The sequence below is a fragment of the Gymnoscopelus microlampas genome (genome assembly GCF_963454915.1).
Source record: "Gymnoscopelus microlampas genome assembly, chromosome: 2".
NCBI lineage: Eukaryota > Metazoa > Chordata > Actinopteri > Myctophiformes > Myctophidae > Gymnoscopelus > Gymnoscopelus microlampas.
In genome coordinates this window covers 59804294-59822762 of record NC_139939.1, presented here as the reverse complement: position 1 = coordinate 59822762, position 18469 = coordinate 59804294, and the positions used below count along the sequence as shown (strand labels likewise).

The window sequence follows — 18469 nt, the reverse complement described above, 5'->3', positions numbered from 1 at the left end:
TACTAATAGTTCTGATGCCATTATTTTCATGAATGAACCGAAACCTTTAACCACTTCATTGACCAGAGTCCCCCAGGGGTCTATATTAGGCTGCCTATTTTTTTCCCTGTACACAAAATCGATCTATGAGCTTGTAGATCTGCTATTTTCACAGATTTCATGTGCTTAAGTTTATTCGTATTTTTCCCCCCTTTTTTTTCTGTCTTAGGGTATAACAACCACAACCTTGACAGAGGATAACATATCAGTTTTGGGTAACATGTGCTGTAAGATTAGTGCGGCTTATATTACGAATTCTCACTCATCCATCCTGGAGAAACTAAAGAACTGCCCAAATATCAACACAAATCGAGCGGCTGCCATGGAAACCCTCCTGTTGTCAGGGACAACGACATACGGGTAAGCAACGACAAGCACAGTTCAGTTATTAGCAGTGGTGGAAAAAGTATTCAAACTTTTTACTTACAATAAGTAAAAGTATCAATACAGCAATGTAGAAACATTCTGTTACAAGTAAAAGTCCGGTAATCATAATTGACTTGAGTAAAAGTACAAAAGTATTGGCATCAAAATATACTTAAAGTACCAAAAGTAGTTCAAGTACTCATTATGCAGAATGTTTTTCAGGTCTATAAAATGCATAAAAATCATTTGAAAATAGCAGATCTACAAGCTCACAATGCGTTGCATCGCGACGCATTGTGAACTTGTTGATCAGCTATTTTCAAATAGGCGAAATGTATATAGGGCTGAAGTGGTTTTGTAATAATAATCAAAATCTACAAAGTAACTAGTGACTAAAGTTTTCAAATAATAATAATGATTTATTATTTATATTTGCCTCTGAGATGTAGTGGAGTAGAAGTAAAAGTACTGAAAATTGGAAATACTCCAGTAAAGTAAAAAATACCTCAGAATTGTACTTACTTACAGTACTTGAGTACATGCACTTAGTTAATTTACACCACTGATAATAAAATGCCCAAAATAGGGTCACCAGTCTGCGTGTGGGATTTAAAAATATTTAATAAGTGAAAAGTATCAACAAGAGCATACGACAAACAACTACATGGGATCCAATGGACAACAGGTTATTTTCCCCATTTGCTGAAAAGTAACCTCCGACAATTTGAACGTTGATGATGTTTTTTGTTTTTCAATGACAACTGAAATACCGTATTAAATTTTTTTGTGCACCCAGAGATCCTGCAACATGGAATAGAGACACTTTGAACAACCTGGGTATTCTGCCACTGTACTTATCATCGACCTTCTACGATAAGTTTGATAAAGTGAGTAATAGATTGCCTTGGCTCTGTTAAAGGGATAGTTCACCCAAAAAAATACTTTGTTTCTATCGATTAGTCACCCCATGGAGTCTTGAATTCATGGATTTTTTTTTTGTTTTTGTCGCATTCCTAAGCCAATAATTTGATGACCAGCGGTTCCGGTAGGAGACACAAAGGAGACTCCTACCGGAACCGCTGCCGGTCATCAAATGCCACTCCTATGAGTTCAAGTCTCCATGGGGTGACTAATCGATAGGAAAAAAAATGTAATTTTGGGTTGAACTATCCCTTTAACATCATTTCCACTTTTCTGTTGCTTCGTGCATTTGGTCATGTCTGTCTGTTTGTCCATCACTTTTATTGGGATTGGCGTTTTCATTTTGCCCGAGCAGAAAACTAAGCGACAGTTCCTGAAGGCATTCCTTAAAGTCCTTAGGCGGGATGGAGTGAAGAGGTGGAAGAAGAGGAGAATGAAGAAAGCCATCAGGCATTCCATTAGGAACAGCAGGACAAAACGATCCACCAGTAAGTCTCAGCTCCTATTTCTGCCTGCTGTCATCTCTCAGTGGAGTCAGTGGTTCCCAAACGTTTTGGCTCGAGACCAAAAAGATAAATGTGATGTCTCCCTGGGAACATAGCTTATTTACAAACGCACAACGTTGTGCACTTGTAGATGTAGATACGCTATGTTCACTACTTCTTAAAAGTATTATACATTTATGGAATTTCTTAAATTGTTTTCTTTTATTTATGACATTCCTTTGAAAGATGTTAGATTTTTCTTTTAATGTATGATTTTTCTTTCTTTTCACAATCTTTTGAAATATATATTTTTTTATTCATAAATGAAAAATATATATATTTACTCGCGCCCCATGAAAATGCGTCCGCTCCTGACCCACTGTTGGGGAAACCCTTAGGGCGTTTCCGTGGGGTCCCTGGTCCCTGGACCCCACTTTGCGAACCACTGTCTTGGTGCTTTTGTTTCCTTTGGTGACCTAACATACTGTAACCACTTTAAACCTGCCGTCCCTGTTTTGGGCTTGTCATCATAGGGGAGACATTTGTAAAAGAATTTCAAGAAACGTTAAATAGCAAAAATAGCAGATCTGCAAGGTCACACGACCTGTATGAGCTTGTAGATCTGCTATTTTCGTAAAATAAAATAAAACCACTCATCCCATTAAACGCAGGAATTGCGTGTCTGTGTAACCACTTAAACCATTCTTTTATACTTTGGATATTCAAAAATAGCAGATATACAAGCTATGAGCTATTTTTGAAAAATCGTGAACATTTTAGCAAATCTTTGAATATACATATTTTTAAAGCATATTTTTTTTACTAAAATCTTTGCATCTGGGGGGTCCCTGGAACAAAACATTTTCAGATGGGGGTCGGCAGCCAAATACATATAATTTTGGGGGTCCTTGACATGAAAAGGTTTGAGAACCACTGACATAGTAACATACGTTTTTCATAAAACTGTTAGGATTTAGACGACGTTTTGTAGAATCGGAACCTCAGGCCTTAATGGGTTAAGCCAAAGGCCTTGGGCAGGTGATTAACAACACCCACAATGTGTGTAACAAGCTGTCCTTCCCTGCCTCTTCTGCTCTGTCACAGCGACTGAATGCACGGTGGGACAAATCACACAGGTGACGATCGGCGACGAGACCTTCCCCTTCGACTACGACGACGAGACACAGTTCAACTCTTGCCTCAGCGCGACGACTGTGAAACACAACCTGGCCGCCATCTTGGACAAAGTGGACCAAGAGGAGTACGCCAGCATTGTTCTCTGCTGCAAGAGGTGGGTCACTGAATATGAAGCAACATCCCCCCAAATGGACCAGTAAAGGTCCATGTTTTAGATTGTCTGAGTTCAATTAACCACTTTCAACCTGGCGTGCCTATTTTGGGCATGTCATTACAGGCGAAACTTAAAGGTAGGGTAAGTGATTTACTTTTGTTAAAATAAGTGTGAAATAGCTCTATATTCTGATAGTAATCATTGCTATAGAGTGTTTGTTCAGTAAAATTAGTCTCTATGTCTCTCCAGCTCTTTATTAAACAGAAAATGCATTTTCAGTACTCTCTCCTGATTGGCTTAAATGTTGTCACCTACCTGAAAATGTACATAATTCTGTTTACTAAAGAGCTGGAGAGATCCCTGTGACCGAACAAACGCTCTGTAGCAATTATTACTATCAGAATATAGTATAACGTTTTAACAAAAAAAAAAAAAAAACATCACTTACCCTACCTTTAAAGATCTGCTAGATATTTTTGAAAATAGCACTACAAAATATATAATAAGGCTTAAGTGGTCAACAGTTGGTATTTTCTTGTGCGCCTGGCTTATTTCATCCAATTAAATGATAACTTCATGAAGACATTTGGAAAGTCTGTTTCCAATGTATTTTGCATTGTATTCTTGCATGTGAGGCTGTTGTCCTTTTACCATAATATTTAATATTGTCTGACCACATTACCACCAAGATAAAAGTCTTGTAAACGTATTGCATGAATGAACAGGTATCGCAAATAAAGTGATTCCAGTTGCAGGTGTCCCGTCTAATATGTCTCATTCCACTAATATGTCTCTATCCACAACGTCAGGCCTATGTCAGTGAGTCGTTCATCCCAGAAGAGAAAGTCCAGGAGCTGGGGCCTGCGTCACACAGGACCAAAAAAAATGTCACTACAAAGCACTACCAATCAACTCTAAATTGCCTGAAACGTACTCCTAACAGGTTTTCGGGGGGGGCGATTTTGGCCTCCACACTTAGTGATTTTTTCGGATTTAACTTTCGTTTCGGTAGGGACCAACTTTCGTTTCGGTAGTGACCCAATGGTGAATTTACTAAGTCCAGAGCTCGATGAATGTTAGGGACCAAAAAAAATGTCACTACAAAGTACTACCAATCAACTCTAAATTGCCTGAAACGTACTCCTAACAGGTTTTCGGGGGGACGTTTTTGGCCTCCACACTTTGTCATTTTTTCGGTTTTAACTTTCGTTTCGGTAGGGACCAACTTTCGTTTCGGTAGTTTGATTACAAAATGTAAGTTGTGTAAAAAATAATCTGACTATACTAAGTTGTTATTTGTTTGTTTAAGTCAGGCTATACTCTACTCAGTCATAAGTTTACAAAATGTACTGAAGTACAGTGAACGTCTGTGCGGTTTGTCTTCATCACTGAAAATAACGTACATGTAAACTGATGTCATGTGCAGTTGGGGTGAAGAAACACAACCATTTCACTCCTAATAATACCTATTTGATTTGACATCCTGACTTGCTGCTGTAGCTGAGGCTTGAACCTGTTACCTGCGGCTCACTAGTCAGTGACTCTATCCATTCACCTACAGCTGTTTCCTTGGAATCTGCGGTTCTGAAACGTTTTGTTGTCAACCCCCCAAATTGACATGTATTTGGGCAGTGGACCCCAATGTGAAAAGATGTAGTGTCAGGGCCCCCCATGAAAAAGATTTATATTTATGCTGTAACACATTTTTTTTAAAGTTATTTGTCTTGTTTGTTGTTCAAGTCAAAGCACCAGGAAGGCTGTACTTGTCAGCCATCTGTTAGCTCAATGGGTTGAGACGCAGTATTCATGATCCAGAGGCCATGAGTTCAAATCCCATTGATGTCTTTCCTATGATTCTTTCCTTTGCAGACTGGCTTCCAGAAGATCAAGTGAAAACTACCAGGAAGGCTATATTTGTCATCCAACTGTTAGCTCAATGGGTTGAGACGCAGTATACATGATCCAGAGGCCATGAGTTCAAATCTCATTGATGTCTTTCCTTTGCAGACTGGCTTCCAGAAGATCAAATGAAGACTACCAGGAAGGCTGTACTTGTCAGCCATCTGTTAGCTCAATGGGTTGAGACGCAGTATTCATGATCCAGAGGCCATGAGTTCAAATCCCATTGATGTCTTTCCTATGATTCTTTCCTTTATAGACTGGCTTCCAGCAGATCAACTGAAAACTACCAGGAAGGCTGTACTTGTCAGCCATCTGTTAGCTCAATGGGTTGAGACGCAGTATTCATGATCCAGAGGCCATGAGTTCAAATCCCATTGATGTCTTTCCTATGATTCTTTCCTTTGCAGACTGGCTTCCAGAAGATCAAGTGAAAACTACCAGGAAGGCTATATTTGTCATCCAACTGTTAGCTCAATGGGTTGAGACGCAGTATACATGATCCAGAGGCCATGAGTTCAAATCCCATTGATGTCTTTCCTATGATTCTTTCCTTTGCAGACTGGCTTCCAGAAGATCAACTGAAGACTACCAGGAAGGCTGTACTTGTCAGCCATCTGTTAGCTCAATGGGTTGAGACGCAGTATTCATGATCCAGAGGCCATGAGTTCAAATCCCATTGATGTCTTTCCTATGATTCTTTCCTTTGCAGACTGGCTTCCAGAAGATCAAGTGAAAACTACCAGGAAGGCTATATTTGTCATCCAACTGTTAGCTCAATGGGTTGAGACGCAGTATACATGATCCAGAGGCCATGAGTTCAAATCCCATTGATGTCTTTCCTATGATTCTTTCCTTTGCAGACTGGCTTCCAGAAGATCAACTGAAGACTACCAGGAAGGCTGTACTTGTCAGCCATCTGTTAGCTCAATGGGTTGAGACGCAGTATTCATGATCCAGAGGCCATGAGTTCAAATCCCATTGATGTCTTTCCTATGATTCTTTCCTTTATAGACTGGCTTCCAGAAGATCAACTGAAGACTACCAGGAAGGCTGTACTTGTCAGCCATCTGTTAGCTCAATGGGTTGAGACGCAGTATTCATGATCCAGAGGCCATGAGTTCAAATCCCATTGATGTCTTTCCTATGATTCTTTCCTTTATAGACTGGCTTCCAGAAGATCAACTGAAAACTACCAGGAAGGCTGTACTTGTCAGCCATCTGTTAGCTCAATGGGTTGAGACGCAGTATTCATGATCCAGAGGCCATGAGTTCAAATCCCATTGATGTCTTTCCTATGATTCTTTCCTTTGCAGACTGGCTTCCAGAAGATCAAGTGAAAACTACCAGGAAGGCTATATTTGTCATCCAACTGTTAGCTCAATGGGTTGAGACGCAGTATACATGATCCAGAGGCCATGAGTTCAAAACCCATTGATGTCTTTCCTATGATTCTTTCCTTTGCAGACTGGCTTCCAGAAGATCAACTGAAGACTACCAGGAAGGCTGTACTTGTCAGCCATCTGTTAGCTCAATGGGTTGAGACGCAGTATTCATGATCCAGAGGCCATGAGTTCAAATCCCATTGATGTCTTTCCTATGATTCTTTCCTTTGCAGACTGGCTTCCAGAAGATCAACTGAAAACTACCAGGAAGGCTGTACTTGTCAGCCATCTGTTAGCTCAATGGGTTGAGACGCAGTATTCAAGATCCAGAGGCCATGAGTTCAAATCCCATTGATGTCTTTCCTATGATTCTTTCCTTTGCAGACTGGCTTCCAGAAGATCAACTGAAAACTACCAGGAAGGCTGTACTTGTCAGCCATCTGTTAGCTCAATGGGTTGAGACGCAGTATTCATGATCCAGAGGCCATGAGTTCAAATCCCATTGATGTCTTTCCTATGATTCTTTCCTTTGCAGACTGGCTTCCAGAAGATCAAGTGAAAACTACCAGGAAGGCTATATTTGTCATCCAACTGTTAGCTCAATGGGTTGAGACGCAGTATACATGATCCAGAGGCCATGAGTTCAAATCCCATTGATGTCTTTCCTATGATTCTTTCCTTTGCAGACTGGCTTCCAGAAGATCAACTGAAGACTACCAGGAAGGCTGTACTTGTCAGCCATCTGTTAGCTCAATGGGTTGAGACGCAGTATTCATGATCCAGAGGCCATGAGTTCAAATCCCATTGATGTCTTTCCTATGATTCTTTCCTTTGCAGACTGGCTTCCAGAAGATCAAGTGAAAACTACCAGGAAGGCTATATTTGTCATCCAACTGTTAGCTCAATGGGTTGAGACGCAGTATACATGATCCAGAGGCCATGAGTTCAAATCCCATTGATGTCTTTCCTATGATTCTTTCCTTTGCAGACTGGCTTCCAGAAGATCAACTGAAGACTACCAGGAAGGCTGTACTTGTCAGCCATCTGTTAGCTCAATGGGTTGAGACGCAGTATTCATGATCCAGAGGCCATGAGTTCAAATCCCATTGATGTCTTTCCTATGATTCTTTCCTTTATAGACTGGCTTCCAGAAGATCAACTGAAGACTACCAGGAAGGCTGTACTTGTCAGCCATCTGTTAGCTCAATGGGTTGAGACGCAGTATTCATGATCCAGAGGCCATGAGTTCAAATCCCATTGATGTCTTTCCTATGATTCTTTCCTTTATAGACTGGCTTCCAGAAGATCAACTGAAAACTACCAGGAAGGCTGTACTTGTCAGCCATCTGTTAGCTCAATGGGTTGAGACGCAGTATTCATGATCCAGAGGCCATGAGTTCAAATCCCATTGATGTCTTTCCTATGATTCTTTCCTTTGCAGACTGGCTTCCAGAAGATCAAGTGAAAACTACCAGGAAGGCTATATTTGTCATCCAACTGTTAGCTCAATGGGTTGAGACGCAGTATACATGATCCAGAGGCCATGAGTTCAAAACCCATTGATGTCTTTCCTATGATTCTTTCCTTTGCAGACTGGCTTCCAGAAGATCAACTGAAGACTACCAGGAAGGCTGTACTTGTCAGCCATCTGTTAGCTCAATGGGTTGAGACGCAGTATTCATGATCCAGAGGCCATGAGTTCAAATCCCATTGATGTCTTTCCTATGATTCTTTCCTTTGCAGACTGGCTTCCAGAAGATCAACTGAAAACTACCAGGAAGGCTGTACTTGTCAGCCATCTGTTAGCTCAATGGGTTGAGACGCAGTATTCAAGATCCAGAGGCCATGAGTTCAAATCCCATTGATGTCTTTCCTATGATTCTTTCCTTTGCAGACTGGCTTCCAGAAGATCAACTGAAAACTACCAGGAAGGCTGTACTTGTCAGCCATCTGTTAACTCAATGGGTTGAGACGCAGTATACATGATCCAGAGGCCATTCAAATCCCACTGGTGTCTTTACTGTGATGCTTCCCTTTGCAGACTAACTTCTAGAAAAACAAGTTAAAACCACCAGAAAACCTGTAACTCTCAGCCAACAGCATAGCTCAACTGGTAGAGCGTCTGTCCAATAACATGACTTGACTTGACTTGAGTGGGTTCGATTCCCACTCGAGTCAAGTGTCCCCGGTAACTTGGGGCAACGGATAAATTGACTGATATCCTTAGTGATGCTTCCCTTTGCAGACTAACTTCTAGAAAAACAAGTTAAAACCACCAGGAAACCTGTAACTCTCAGCCAACAGCATAGCTCAACTGGTAGAGCGTCTGTCCAATAACATGACTTGACTTGACTTGACTTGAGTGGGTTCGATTCCCACTCGAGTCAAGTGTCCCCGGTAACTTGGGGCAACGGATAAATTGACTGATATCCTTAGTGATGCTTCCCTTTGCAGACTAACTTCTAGAAAACAAGTTAAAACCACCAGGAAACCTGTAACTCTCAGCCAACAGCATAGCTCGACTGGTAGAGCGTCTGTCCAATAACATGACTTGACTTGACTTGAGTGGACACTTGCCTCGAGTGGGAATCGAACCCACTCAAGTCAAGTCAAGCCTTAGTGATGCTTCCCTTTGCAGACTAACTTCTAGAAAACAAGTTAAAACCACCAGGAAACCTGTAACTCTCAGCCAACAGCATAGCTCGACTGGTAGAGCGTCTGTCCGATAACATGACTTGACTTGACTTGACTTGAGTGGGTTCGATTCCCACTCGAGTCAAGTGTCCCCGGTAACTTGGGGCAACGGATAAATTGACTGATATCCTTAGTGATGCTTCCCTTTGCAGACTAACTTCTAGAAAACAAGTTAAAACCACCAGGAAACCTGTAACTCTCAGCCAACAGCATAGCTCGACTGGTAGAGCGTCTGTCCAATAACATGACTTGACTTGACTTGAGTGGACACTTGCCTCGAGTGGGAATCGAACCCACTCAAGTCAAGTCATGTTATTGGACAGACGCTCTACCAGTTGAGCTAAGCTGTTGGCTGAGAGTTACAGGTTTCCTGGTGGTTTTAACTTGTTTTTCTAGAAGTTAGTCTGCAAAGGGAAGCATCACTAAGGATATCAGTCAATTTATCCGTTGCCCCAAGTTACCGGGGACACTTGACTCGAGTGGGAATCGAACCCACTCAAGTCAGGTCAAGTCATGTTATTGGACAGACGCTCTACCAGTTGAGCTATGCTGTTGGCTGAGAGTTACAGGTTTTCTGGTGGTTTTAACTTGTTTTTCTAGAAGTTAGTCTGCAAAGGGAAGCATCACAGTAAAGACACCAGTGGGATTTGAACTCATGGCCTCTGGATCATGTATACTGCGTCTCAACCCATTGAGTTAACAGATGGCTGACAAGTACAGCCTTCTTGGTAGTTTTCAGTTGATCTTCTGGAAGCCAGTCTGCAAAGGAAAGAATCATAGGAAAGACATCAATGGGATTTGAACTCATGGCCTCTGGATCTTGAATACTGCGTCTCAACCCATTGAGCTAACAGATGGCTGACAAGTACAGCCTTCCTGGTAGTTTTCAGTTGATCTTCTGGAAGCCAGTCTGCAAAGGAAAGAATCATAGGAAAGACATCAATGGGATTTGAACTCATGGCCTCTGGATCATGAATACTGCGTCTCAACCCATTGAGCTAACAGATGGCTGACAAGTACAGCCTTCCTGGTGCTTTGACTTGAACAACAAACAAGACAAATAACTTTAAAAAAATATGTTACAGCATAAATATAAATCTTTTTCATGGGGGGCCCTGACACTACATCTTTTCACATTGGGGTCCACTGCCCAAATACATGTCAATTTGGGGGGTTGACAACAAAACGTTTCAGAACCGCAGATTCCAAGGAAACAGCTGTAGGTGAATGGATAGAGTCACTGACTAGTGAGCCGCAGGTAACAGGTTCAAGCCTCAGCTACAGCAGCAAGTCAAATCAAATAGGTATTATTAGGAGTGAAATGGTTGTGTTTCTTCACCCCAACTGCACGTGACATCAGTTTACATGTACGATATTTTCAGTGATGAAGACAAACCGCACAGACGTTCACTGTACTTTAGTACATTTTGTAAACTTATGACTCTGAGTAGAGTATAGCCTGACTTAAACAAACAAATAGCAACTTAGTATAGTCAGATTATTTTTTACACAACTTACATTTTGTAATCAAACTACCGAAACGAAAGTTGGTCACCACCGAAACGAAAGTTAAATCCGAAATAATCACTAAGTGTGGAGGCCAAAATCGTCCCCCCAAAAACCTGTTAGGAGTACGTTTCAGACAATTTAGAGTTGATTGGTAGTACTTTGTAGTGACTTTTTTGGTCCCTAACACCACAAATGGTTTACATACGAATGTCTTACGCATCATTTGCTTAACATGAATGATAATTCTAGTAATTGTTTGGTGTCTGCATTCATGAAAGCCAGGTAGTTTGCAACAGGTAAGGAGAAAGTCCACATTAACAGACAGTCATAAATGATGAACTGTCTTCACTTTACTGTAGGGCACATAATAACATGTACAAAGGATTTATAGATATTTTAGGAATGTTTTACAAAGCATGTTAAACATGAACAAACACATTAACAGACAGTTGTAAATGATGAACTGTCTTCACTTTACTATAGGGCACATAATAACATGTACCAAGGATGTATAGATACTTTAGGAATGTTTAACAAAGCATATGTTAACCATGAACAAGCTACCAATAGCTTGTATATATTATGTAACATCAGTTACAAATGATTTAATAATCATTTACAGATGTATTATACATGGCTTATTCATGAATAGTTACTAATACCTTTATAGATGATTTGTAACCTTAGTTATAAAGGTTTTAGTAATCATTTACGAATGTCAATAAACAGGTTGTTAATGATTTGTTAATAGTCTACAAACTGCTTATGAACGTTTATAAATGCTTTAGAATGGGTCGTTACAAATGATTTAATAATCTTTTACAGATGTATATAAATGGCTTATTCATGAATAGTTCACTACTTACTAATACTTTACAAATGATTTGTAACTGTAGTTATAAAGGTTTTAGTAATCATTTACGAATGTCAACAAACAGGTTGTTAATGATTTGTTAATAGTCTACAAACTACTTATAAACGTTTATAAATGCTTTATAACGGGTCATTATTGTAAAGTGCTACCCGACTTTTTACTCACAAGAAAAAATAAAAGAAATTCAAAACATTGTGACTTAACTATGCTTTTCATCCAAACACCCCATTATTGGAGATTAAATGTGAAATACATCCACATAAAGATGATAGCCCCAGGTGGGAAAATTCAGTCAAAGGGTATACAGATGGAAGAAGTCTCCAGCTCAATACTTACACTTGCTGGTATGTGTTACAGCTGAAGTTCCTTCTGCTGAGGCAGTATAGAAACTCTCCTGATGCAGATGACAGGAACCCTCTCAAACGTCCGGAGAACCACTTCCCAATAACATCACTGTCCCTCAACTGTTCATCAGTCAGAATCGACACTCTCAGCTCTCCAATCACATCCAGAACCGCAGACGCCGATGGACCAGTCATCGTCATGGACTAGGGGAAGGATTACATGGGTCAATATTGTTTTTTTAGGCTTACAACCTGTTTAATACGTATTAGGGGGCAATATTTATATATAATATATTTTTTTTACATTCATGGTGTAACCCCTTTAAAATGTAAGCCATTTAACATCATCACAACACACTCACATGACTTGGTAGACATCACAGGGTGGCTTAACCTAAGAAATAAAATAAAAGTCCATGCATTATAATAATAATAATTATTATTATAATTACTATTATATTTTGCTGTACGTTTTTTAAGCTGTCATAAGACGCTCTACAGATGAGGTTACCTCTCTAGCGAGCAGAACCAGGTGGTGCAGGAACTCAGGAAAGTCTCCTTGAGACTGTGTCAGATGGTCAAACACTGCATGGATGATGTACGTCTTTCTCTGGAGGAGTAGGCACCAGCAGCATCTCTGCAGTCTGCTTCGGAGTCAGGAGGTGTAGAACCTCCATCTGGACACGTTTAAGACAAGAGAGAGACAGACAGGACATAATAGGAGAGGGCAGGATATGAGATTTAACCACTGAAGCCCTATTTTATACGTAATCGAATTATAATGTCACACTCGCAAATCAGCTATTACGTTTTTGAAAATCTTGCAATCCTGTGATGACATGCCCAAAATATACGCCAGGTTGAAAGGTTATTAAGTTACTGAAATTGTAGTGTCAAGTACAAACAATCAAATCAATGTTTTCAGTAAAAATGTTCAGATTGTCCACACTCACTCCAGAGAAGTCACGGTTTTGAAGGCATTTGCAGAATGGGCCTCAGGTCTTAATGGGTTAAGTCCATATCATTAAGGGCAGCTGTGAGTATCATTCATACTGTACTTACTCATAATAGAGGAGAACATCTGGAGGGTAGTCGCTGAAGGTGGTGACATCTGCTTCTCCTTTGATGTAGTTGTACATGCAGGTCAGCTGTTGGTGAGGCAAGCAGCAAACATTGTCTATCTCCCACCTTCATATTATGATTCTCTCTCTCTCTCTCTCTCTCTCTCTCTCTCTCTCTCTCTCTCTCTCTCTCTCTCTCTCTCTCTCTCTCTCTCTCTCTCTCTCTCTCTCTCTCTCTATCACACACAGTGGTTCTCAAAGTATGGTCCCCCATCCTTGAGGAGGTTCCAGGGGGGCCAACATCACCAAAACCACTTTAACCCAATATACATCTACAAGCTCATAACGCATTGCGATGCAACACAGTGTGAGCTTGTCGATCTGCTATTTAAAAAAAATATTGAAGGATGGGAATAATTTGCCAAGCGAGGCATGGATGTCTCCCGGCGTTGCGCCGGTGAGTTGGCCGGAGGATAAGCCCACGCTCTGACTGCCGAGGGCAGTGACGTAGTTTGCATTGAGGTTGCCACCACTGTTGCCTGCCAAAGCAGCAGCAATCTGCAGCAAATGGGAGATTAAGGTTTAAACACAACCCGTCAGTGTCAAAAGCATGAATGTGTGCGGCGCATGTGTGTGAATGTGTTACCTCTGGGTCGAGGTCTGTGCAGTGTGTTGTCAGGTTGTACAGAATGATCATGCTCTGTGAGGAGGTCAGCTGACTGAAAGATGCACCAGGGGCAAGGCATCGACACAGCAGAGGAAGCCTGGAAGCAGTGAGTGGAGATCGTCAGTGAGCTGACACATTTAGGCACTGGGTTTGATTTGTAAAAATTAAAATAAAAAACACTAAAATAGGGATGCCAGGGTTAAGCTCATCGTTTCACAGTTCAGACTTACAGCAGGGGATTGAAGTTGGGGCCTTGTAGGTAGATCAGTTCAGTGTAGTAGGCGGTGAAGTTGGCGTCCAGAACTGAATGGTTGAGCAGAGCAATGTTCAGCGGGTTTACAGTGAACACCTGCATGACCTAGACAGGATATAAACACAGAGGAGTTAGGATGTCCACTATCCCTCACAATTATATGCATTTCTCATCCGTCCATTCATCTTCTACATGCATAAAGTACATACATGCATATCATCACTGTCAAGCAGAAACCTTGTATCTCCACATTTCATCTTTTTAAGTGTGTTAAATGCCGTATTTTATACTTTGCCGTATGACAGTGTCACACAAAAGTAGCATAAATAGCAGATCGGTAAGCTCACAAAATGTTGCATCACGATGCGTTGTGACCTTGTAGATCTGTAGATTATTAGCAAATTCGCCTCTGCCATGCCAAAAATAGGGAGGCAAGGCTGACAGTGATTAAGTGATTTAAAAAAAATAACTACATTGGATCCATTTGAACACTGGTTCTTTTTTCCATTTCCTGAAAAGTAACAGTTTTGGACATACAAGGTTTCCACGCAACAGCGATGATATGTATATTGTACATTCATACAAATATAAAGTTTCCTTCCTACTGAGCAATACCTGTATAGAACCAAAAGTATTGAGGTCCTGTAGTGTGAGGAAAGGCATGAAGGGGCCTATGTACTGAGCGAACCAGGCGGTAGAGTTCAGTTCCGGATCGTTGGCATCGTAACACTTGGGCGTCGTTCCTGTAAACACAATAAAATATAAAAAAGTATATACGGTAACACATTTTTGGAATCAAATCTTGAATCCAAACTTGTAAAAAAACACTTTAAAAAATAACAACAAAAACAAATAACAACGATGAAAAAGTGACCTGAGACAAGGTAGGCCTTGATGACGCCGTACGCGTCGCTCTCTGCAAAGTCTGCGATGCTGTAGTTGTGTGTGCCCAGAACTGAAACACTGAAGAATTGAACAAAAAATTCAGTCAAAACAGACAAAGCATGAAATCATGATGTATGACTATGAAAAATTATTTTACATAAAATACCGTACAATGTAATGTAGAACCGGTCATCACAGACACAATAGCTGTGCAGAACTGGAGTACTAAATATCAAGCTTATCACATTTAACTGAAAAGCATTTATTTAAGTCCACTTACAGTTTTTGGAAGGACAGACAGGTGGCACCCTGTGTGGTGGTGGAGGTGAGCAGGTTCTTGTTGAGGAAGACCAAGTCATCGGTGAGACTGCGATCGAACCAGAAGTTGACCTGTGACCTATCACTGCTGTTGAGAGCCAGGGGCCAGACGCGAGGCAGCGTGGGACGCCGCACAACCGCAGGGAGTCTCTCCTGCAGTCAGCATACAATACAATACGTAAAGTGGGGTCCTTGAGGGAGTTCACAGTACAACGGACCACCATAGAAACAAGATTTTTATGTTAGCATAACTTTTGACTTTTCACATTTTTTTTTTTATATTTTAGTTTTTAACAAATCTTCTCTTATGGGGTCTCTGGACTGCAGCCAAATGGGGGTCTACGTCCAAATACATAGCAATTTGGGGGTCCTTGACATGAAAATGTTAGAACAACTGCTCTATACTGTATACAGTATCATGTATACACTATACATATACACATGAGTGTCTGCTCTGTGGTTGTGTAGTGCCTACGTTCTCCAGGAACACAGTAGTCTGAATGTAGTTCTGGTAGATCTGGCAGAGTTGTCCCTCATCGTCAACAATACCAGGGCGACGGAGGAAACTGCCAAGGTCTGAAGGTGGCATGGAGTTCAGCAGCTGAAGACACAGTTACAGTAGCATAACGGAAACGTGAGCATTATTCACACAGCAGCCATTTCTCTCATAGGGGCTGTGTGTCCACCCAAGGCGTTTTTTTCCCTGAGTGCAGCGTATGTTTTGAATTGTTTTCAATAGGAGCGCTGCGTTACCGCTATGCTGGAAACCACAGCAACGTGATGATACCCTGAGCGTCTATTTTGTGCTGCACTTTCAGGTCTTTAGCGTATTTTATCTTGGATTTTTTTTTACAAAAATTGTCTCTGAGATGTAGTGAAGTAGAAGCAAAAGGGGGGAAAAAAAGAGGAAAAATTCCTCAAAATTGTACTCAAGTACAGTACTTGTACTTAGTCACTTTAGACCACTGGTTATCCCCCCCCCCCTCCACACACACACACACACACACACACACACACACACACACACACACACACACACACACACACACACACACACACACACACACCTGAGGCATCCTGTCGCTGGGCATGAGCGACATGAACGTGGACAGGTTGGGGAACTGGAATCCCATGAATGAGCTCTCCAAGAAACCATAGAAACGGTGGTTGTACAGATGTGCCACTTCAAAACTTCACACGTTACTGTTCTTTCCCTGAAAGTGCCCTGAAAATGCATGTTTTTCCTCCCTTTTCTGCCCTTAAAATGCACTGTTTTGCCCCTGAAAAGAAGATGTCACTACACCCCCCCATTTTTCCCTTCAACAGACAACCATATACATGAGAACAAAAGAATGTGTGTTGAATAAGGTGTCAGACTCATTATGAGGCGAAAGGTGATTTGACCAGTTGCTCAAATTAATTAGCATCATAAAAGCAGTGATCATCAAAATAATTCACCATTTTAAATGCCCTTCTTTGTCCCTCTTATTGCCCTGGGAATCCCCTGAAAATTTACTGTCTTGGCGATGGCAGGACATGTGAAGTTTTGAAGTGGCACATCTGTAGTTGTCACCATAGCAGCGGAGAGGAGTTGATCCTATAAGAACAGGGGAGATAGATGTACAGTAAGAATGCTGCCTGTCATTCATTCATTCATTCATGAGCTACAGTGTTTACTTTGTGGTCGTCCTTTACCTTTGAGAGACTGAATGATGTGATTGTGTATCTCCGTCTGTGTGACGTCCCCAAGCGTTGATAGAATCACATTCAGGACAGTAACTCTGCGTCACAAAAAGAGAAGGCATACTAAAAGGTCAAATTCTAAAGATATTGTTACTGTGCCACTAGTTTGTAGGTCAACAACAATAAAAAAGTAAGTGTGTCAACCAGGATATATTATATTATAGTATTATATTACAAGATAATATAATACTTTTTACCCCATGATCTCTCACCCACTGGGAATACACCCAATGTTTCCCACAAAAAAACTTTCAGCTAAAGGCCAAGGGCAATCCCCCAATCCCCAAGGAAAAGAACAGGTAAAGGTGCTCCACTTACGCTTGCTGCTTTGTGGCACAGCTCCTCCCTGCCACAATGCTGAAGTAAGGGCCGACATGGCTCGGTGAGAGGTCAACCAGTAGGGGGCGTAGGCGCATGTGAAGCCACGCTTGCACACTGCTGTCTTCCACAGAGGGCTCAGAGAGGTTGGCGCGGTCAAACACGACTTGCAACATGGCAGACCTCACTGTAGCGGGGAACGAACTCTCATGAGCCTGCAGAAAAAGAGAGTAATGAAATGGAGATTAAGTAAGTAATTGGTTAATATTATACATATGTTTTGTATTGATAATCCAAATCTGCAAAGTAACTAGTAACTAAAGTTTTCAAATTATTGTAGTGGAGTAAATGTACTAGATTTGCCTCTGAGATGCAGTGTAGTATAGTATAGTATAGTATTGAAAAATTGACATACTCAAGTAAAGTCAAAGTACCTCTACATCTAAATATACCTCTACCGTCTAAATATACCTAATTACTTTCCATCACTGGAAAAGGCAGTTTAATGTTGAAATGTGTCCCCCTCTCACCAGGATGGCAGGCGAGAAGTCATCGAAGAACGCTGTGAGGTGTTTGTTGGGAACGTGGTTCATCACCATGGCGACCTGAGAAGATGAGGTGAGCTGACCAGGTGTGGACGAGACCTCTGCTAACTGCGTCACTGTAAGCTGGGTCAGGGCGTCCATCTGCAACCATGCAAGCATACAACACGCACACACACACACACACACACACACACACACACGCACACGCACACGCACACACACACACACACACACACACACACACACACACACACACACACACACACACACATACAGTGAGTGGATACACAATATCACAAACCGTGTAGAGAGATTTAAAATGAACAGCGTACCATAGAGATTTTAAGACAGGAAACAAATTCTATTCTATAAAAAAAAACTGTAAGGGACCAGTCGAAATTTACAGAAGGGGGGGTATGGAGGAAATATATGTGCCCTAATTTAAAATGCCATGACCCTCCCTCTGAATGGGAAAAAAAATCGATGACCCTCCCCAAGTGATTAAAAAAAAAAGAATGACCCTCCCCTAAAAATATCAATGACATTTACCTCAGTAAAATGATGTCTATTATACCCTAATCTTATTCCTAACCTTAACTTCGAGTAAATAAATTGACCGCAAGAAGTAACTGTAGGAGCCATTTTGATGGTAGTATATTATTTCGTAGTTGGCATTATTACTTTTGGACACTGGGTGGCGGGCTCTAGTTTGGACAGCACTGGGTGGTTATTTAAGGGGTTTCAGGTGCACTGATTAGGTAGATCAGAGATCAGAGGACACAGGGTGGTTAGGAGCCACACCGTTTCTACCAGTAGCAGCGAGAGCAAACAGACAGAACCACTAGACATAACCCTGCATTCAATGGTATGTT

General features: G+C 41.2%; 2 protein-coding genes and 2 long non-coding RNA genes across 4 annotated transcripts; 1 reads left to right on the top strand and 3 right to left on the bottom strand.

The window, feature by feature from the left end:
* Positions 1-259: 259 nt before the first annotated feature.
* Positions 260-12429, top strand: LOC311056100 (mesothelin-like protein; the record flags this gene model as incomplete). The annotated part of the gene is made up of 5 exons (XM_084072487.1): positions 260-399; positions 1202-1292; positions 1682-1814; positions 2916-3102; positions 12327-12429. 5 exons carry the CDS (start codon positions 260-262, stop codon positions 12427-12429), a joined length of 654 nt encoding a protein of 217 aa, XP_083928613.1.
* An 868-nt stretch (positions 12430-13297) lies between these two features.
* Positions 13298-13786, bottom strand: LOC311035688. Its single transcript, XR_014599764.1, has 3 exons — positions 13766-13786; positions 13515-13632; positions 13298-13426 (listed from the first exon to the last, which is right to left on the bottom strand). It is a non-coding gene; the product is annotated as an uncharacterized lncRNA (long non-coding RNA).
* Positions 13787-13804: 18 nt separating this feature from the next.
* Positions 13805-16132, bottom strand: LOC311056093 (uncharacterized protein; the record flags this gene model as incomplete). The annotated part of the gene is made up of 6 exons (XM_084072476.1): positions 16059-16132; positions 15467-15592; positions 14954-15144; positions 14663-14751; positions 14394-14531; positions 13805-13893 (listed from the first exon to the last, which is right to left on the bottom strand). Exons 1-6 carry the CDS (start codon positions 16122-16124, stop codon positions 13805-13807), a joined length of 699 nt encoding a protein of 232 aa, XP_083928602.1. The 5' UTR covers positions 16125-16132.
* Positions 16133-16552: 420 nt separating this feature from the next.
* Positions 16553-17150, bottom strand: LOC311064329. Its single transcript, XR_014602698.1, has 3 exons — positions 17053-17150; positions 16687-16772; positions 16553-16588 (listed from the first exon to the last, which is right to left on the bottom strand). It is a non-coding gene; the product is annotated as an uncharacterized lncRNA (long non-coding RNA).
* Positions 17151-18469: the final 1319 nt, after the last annotated feature.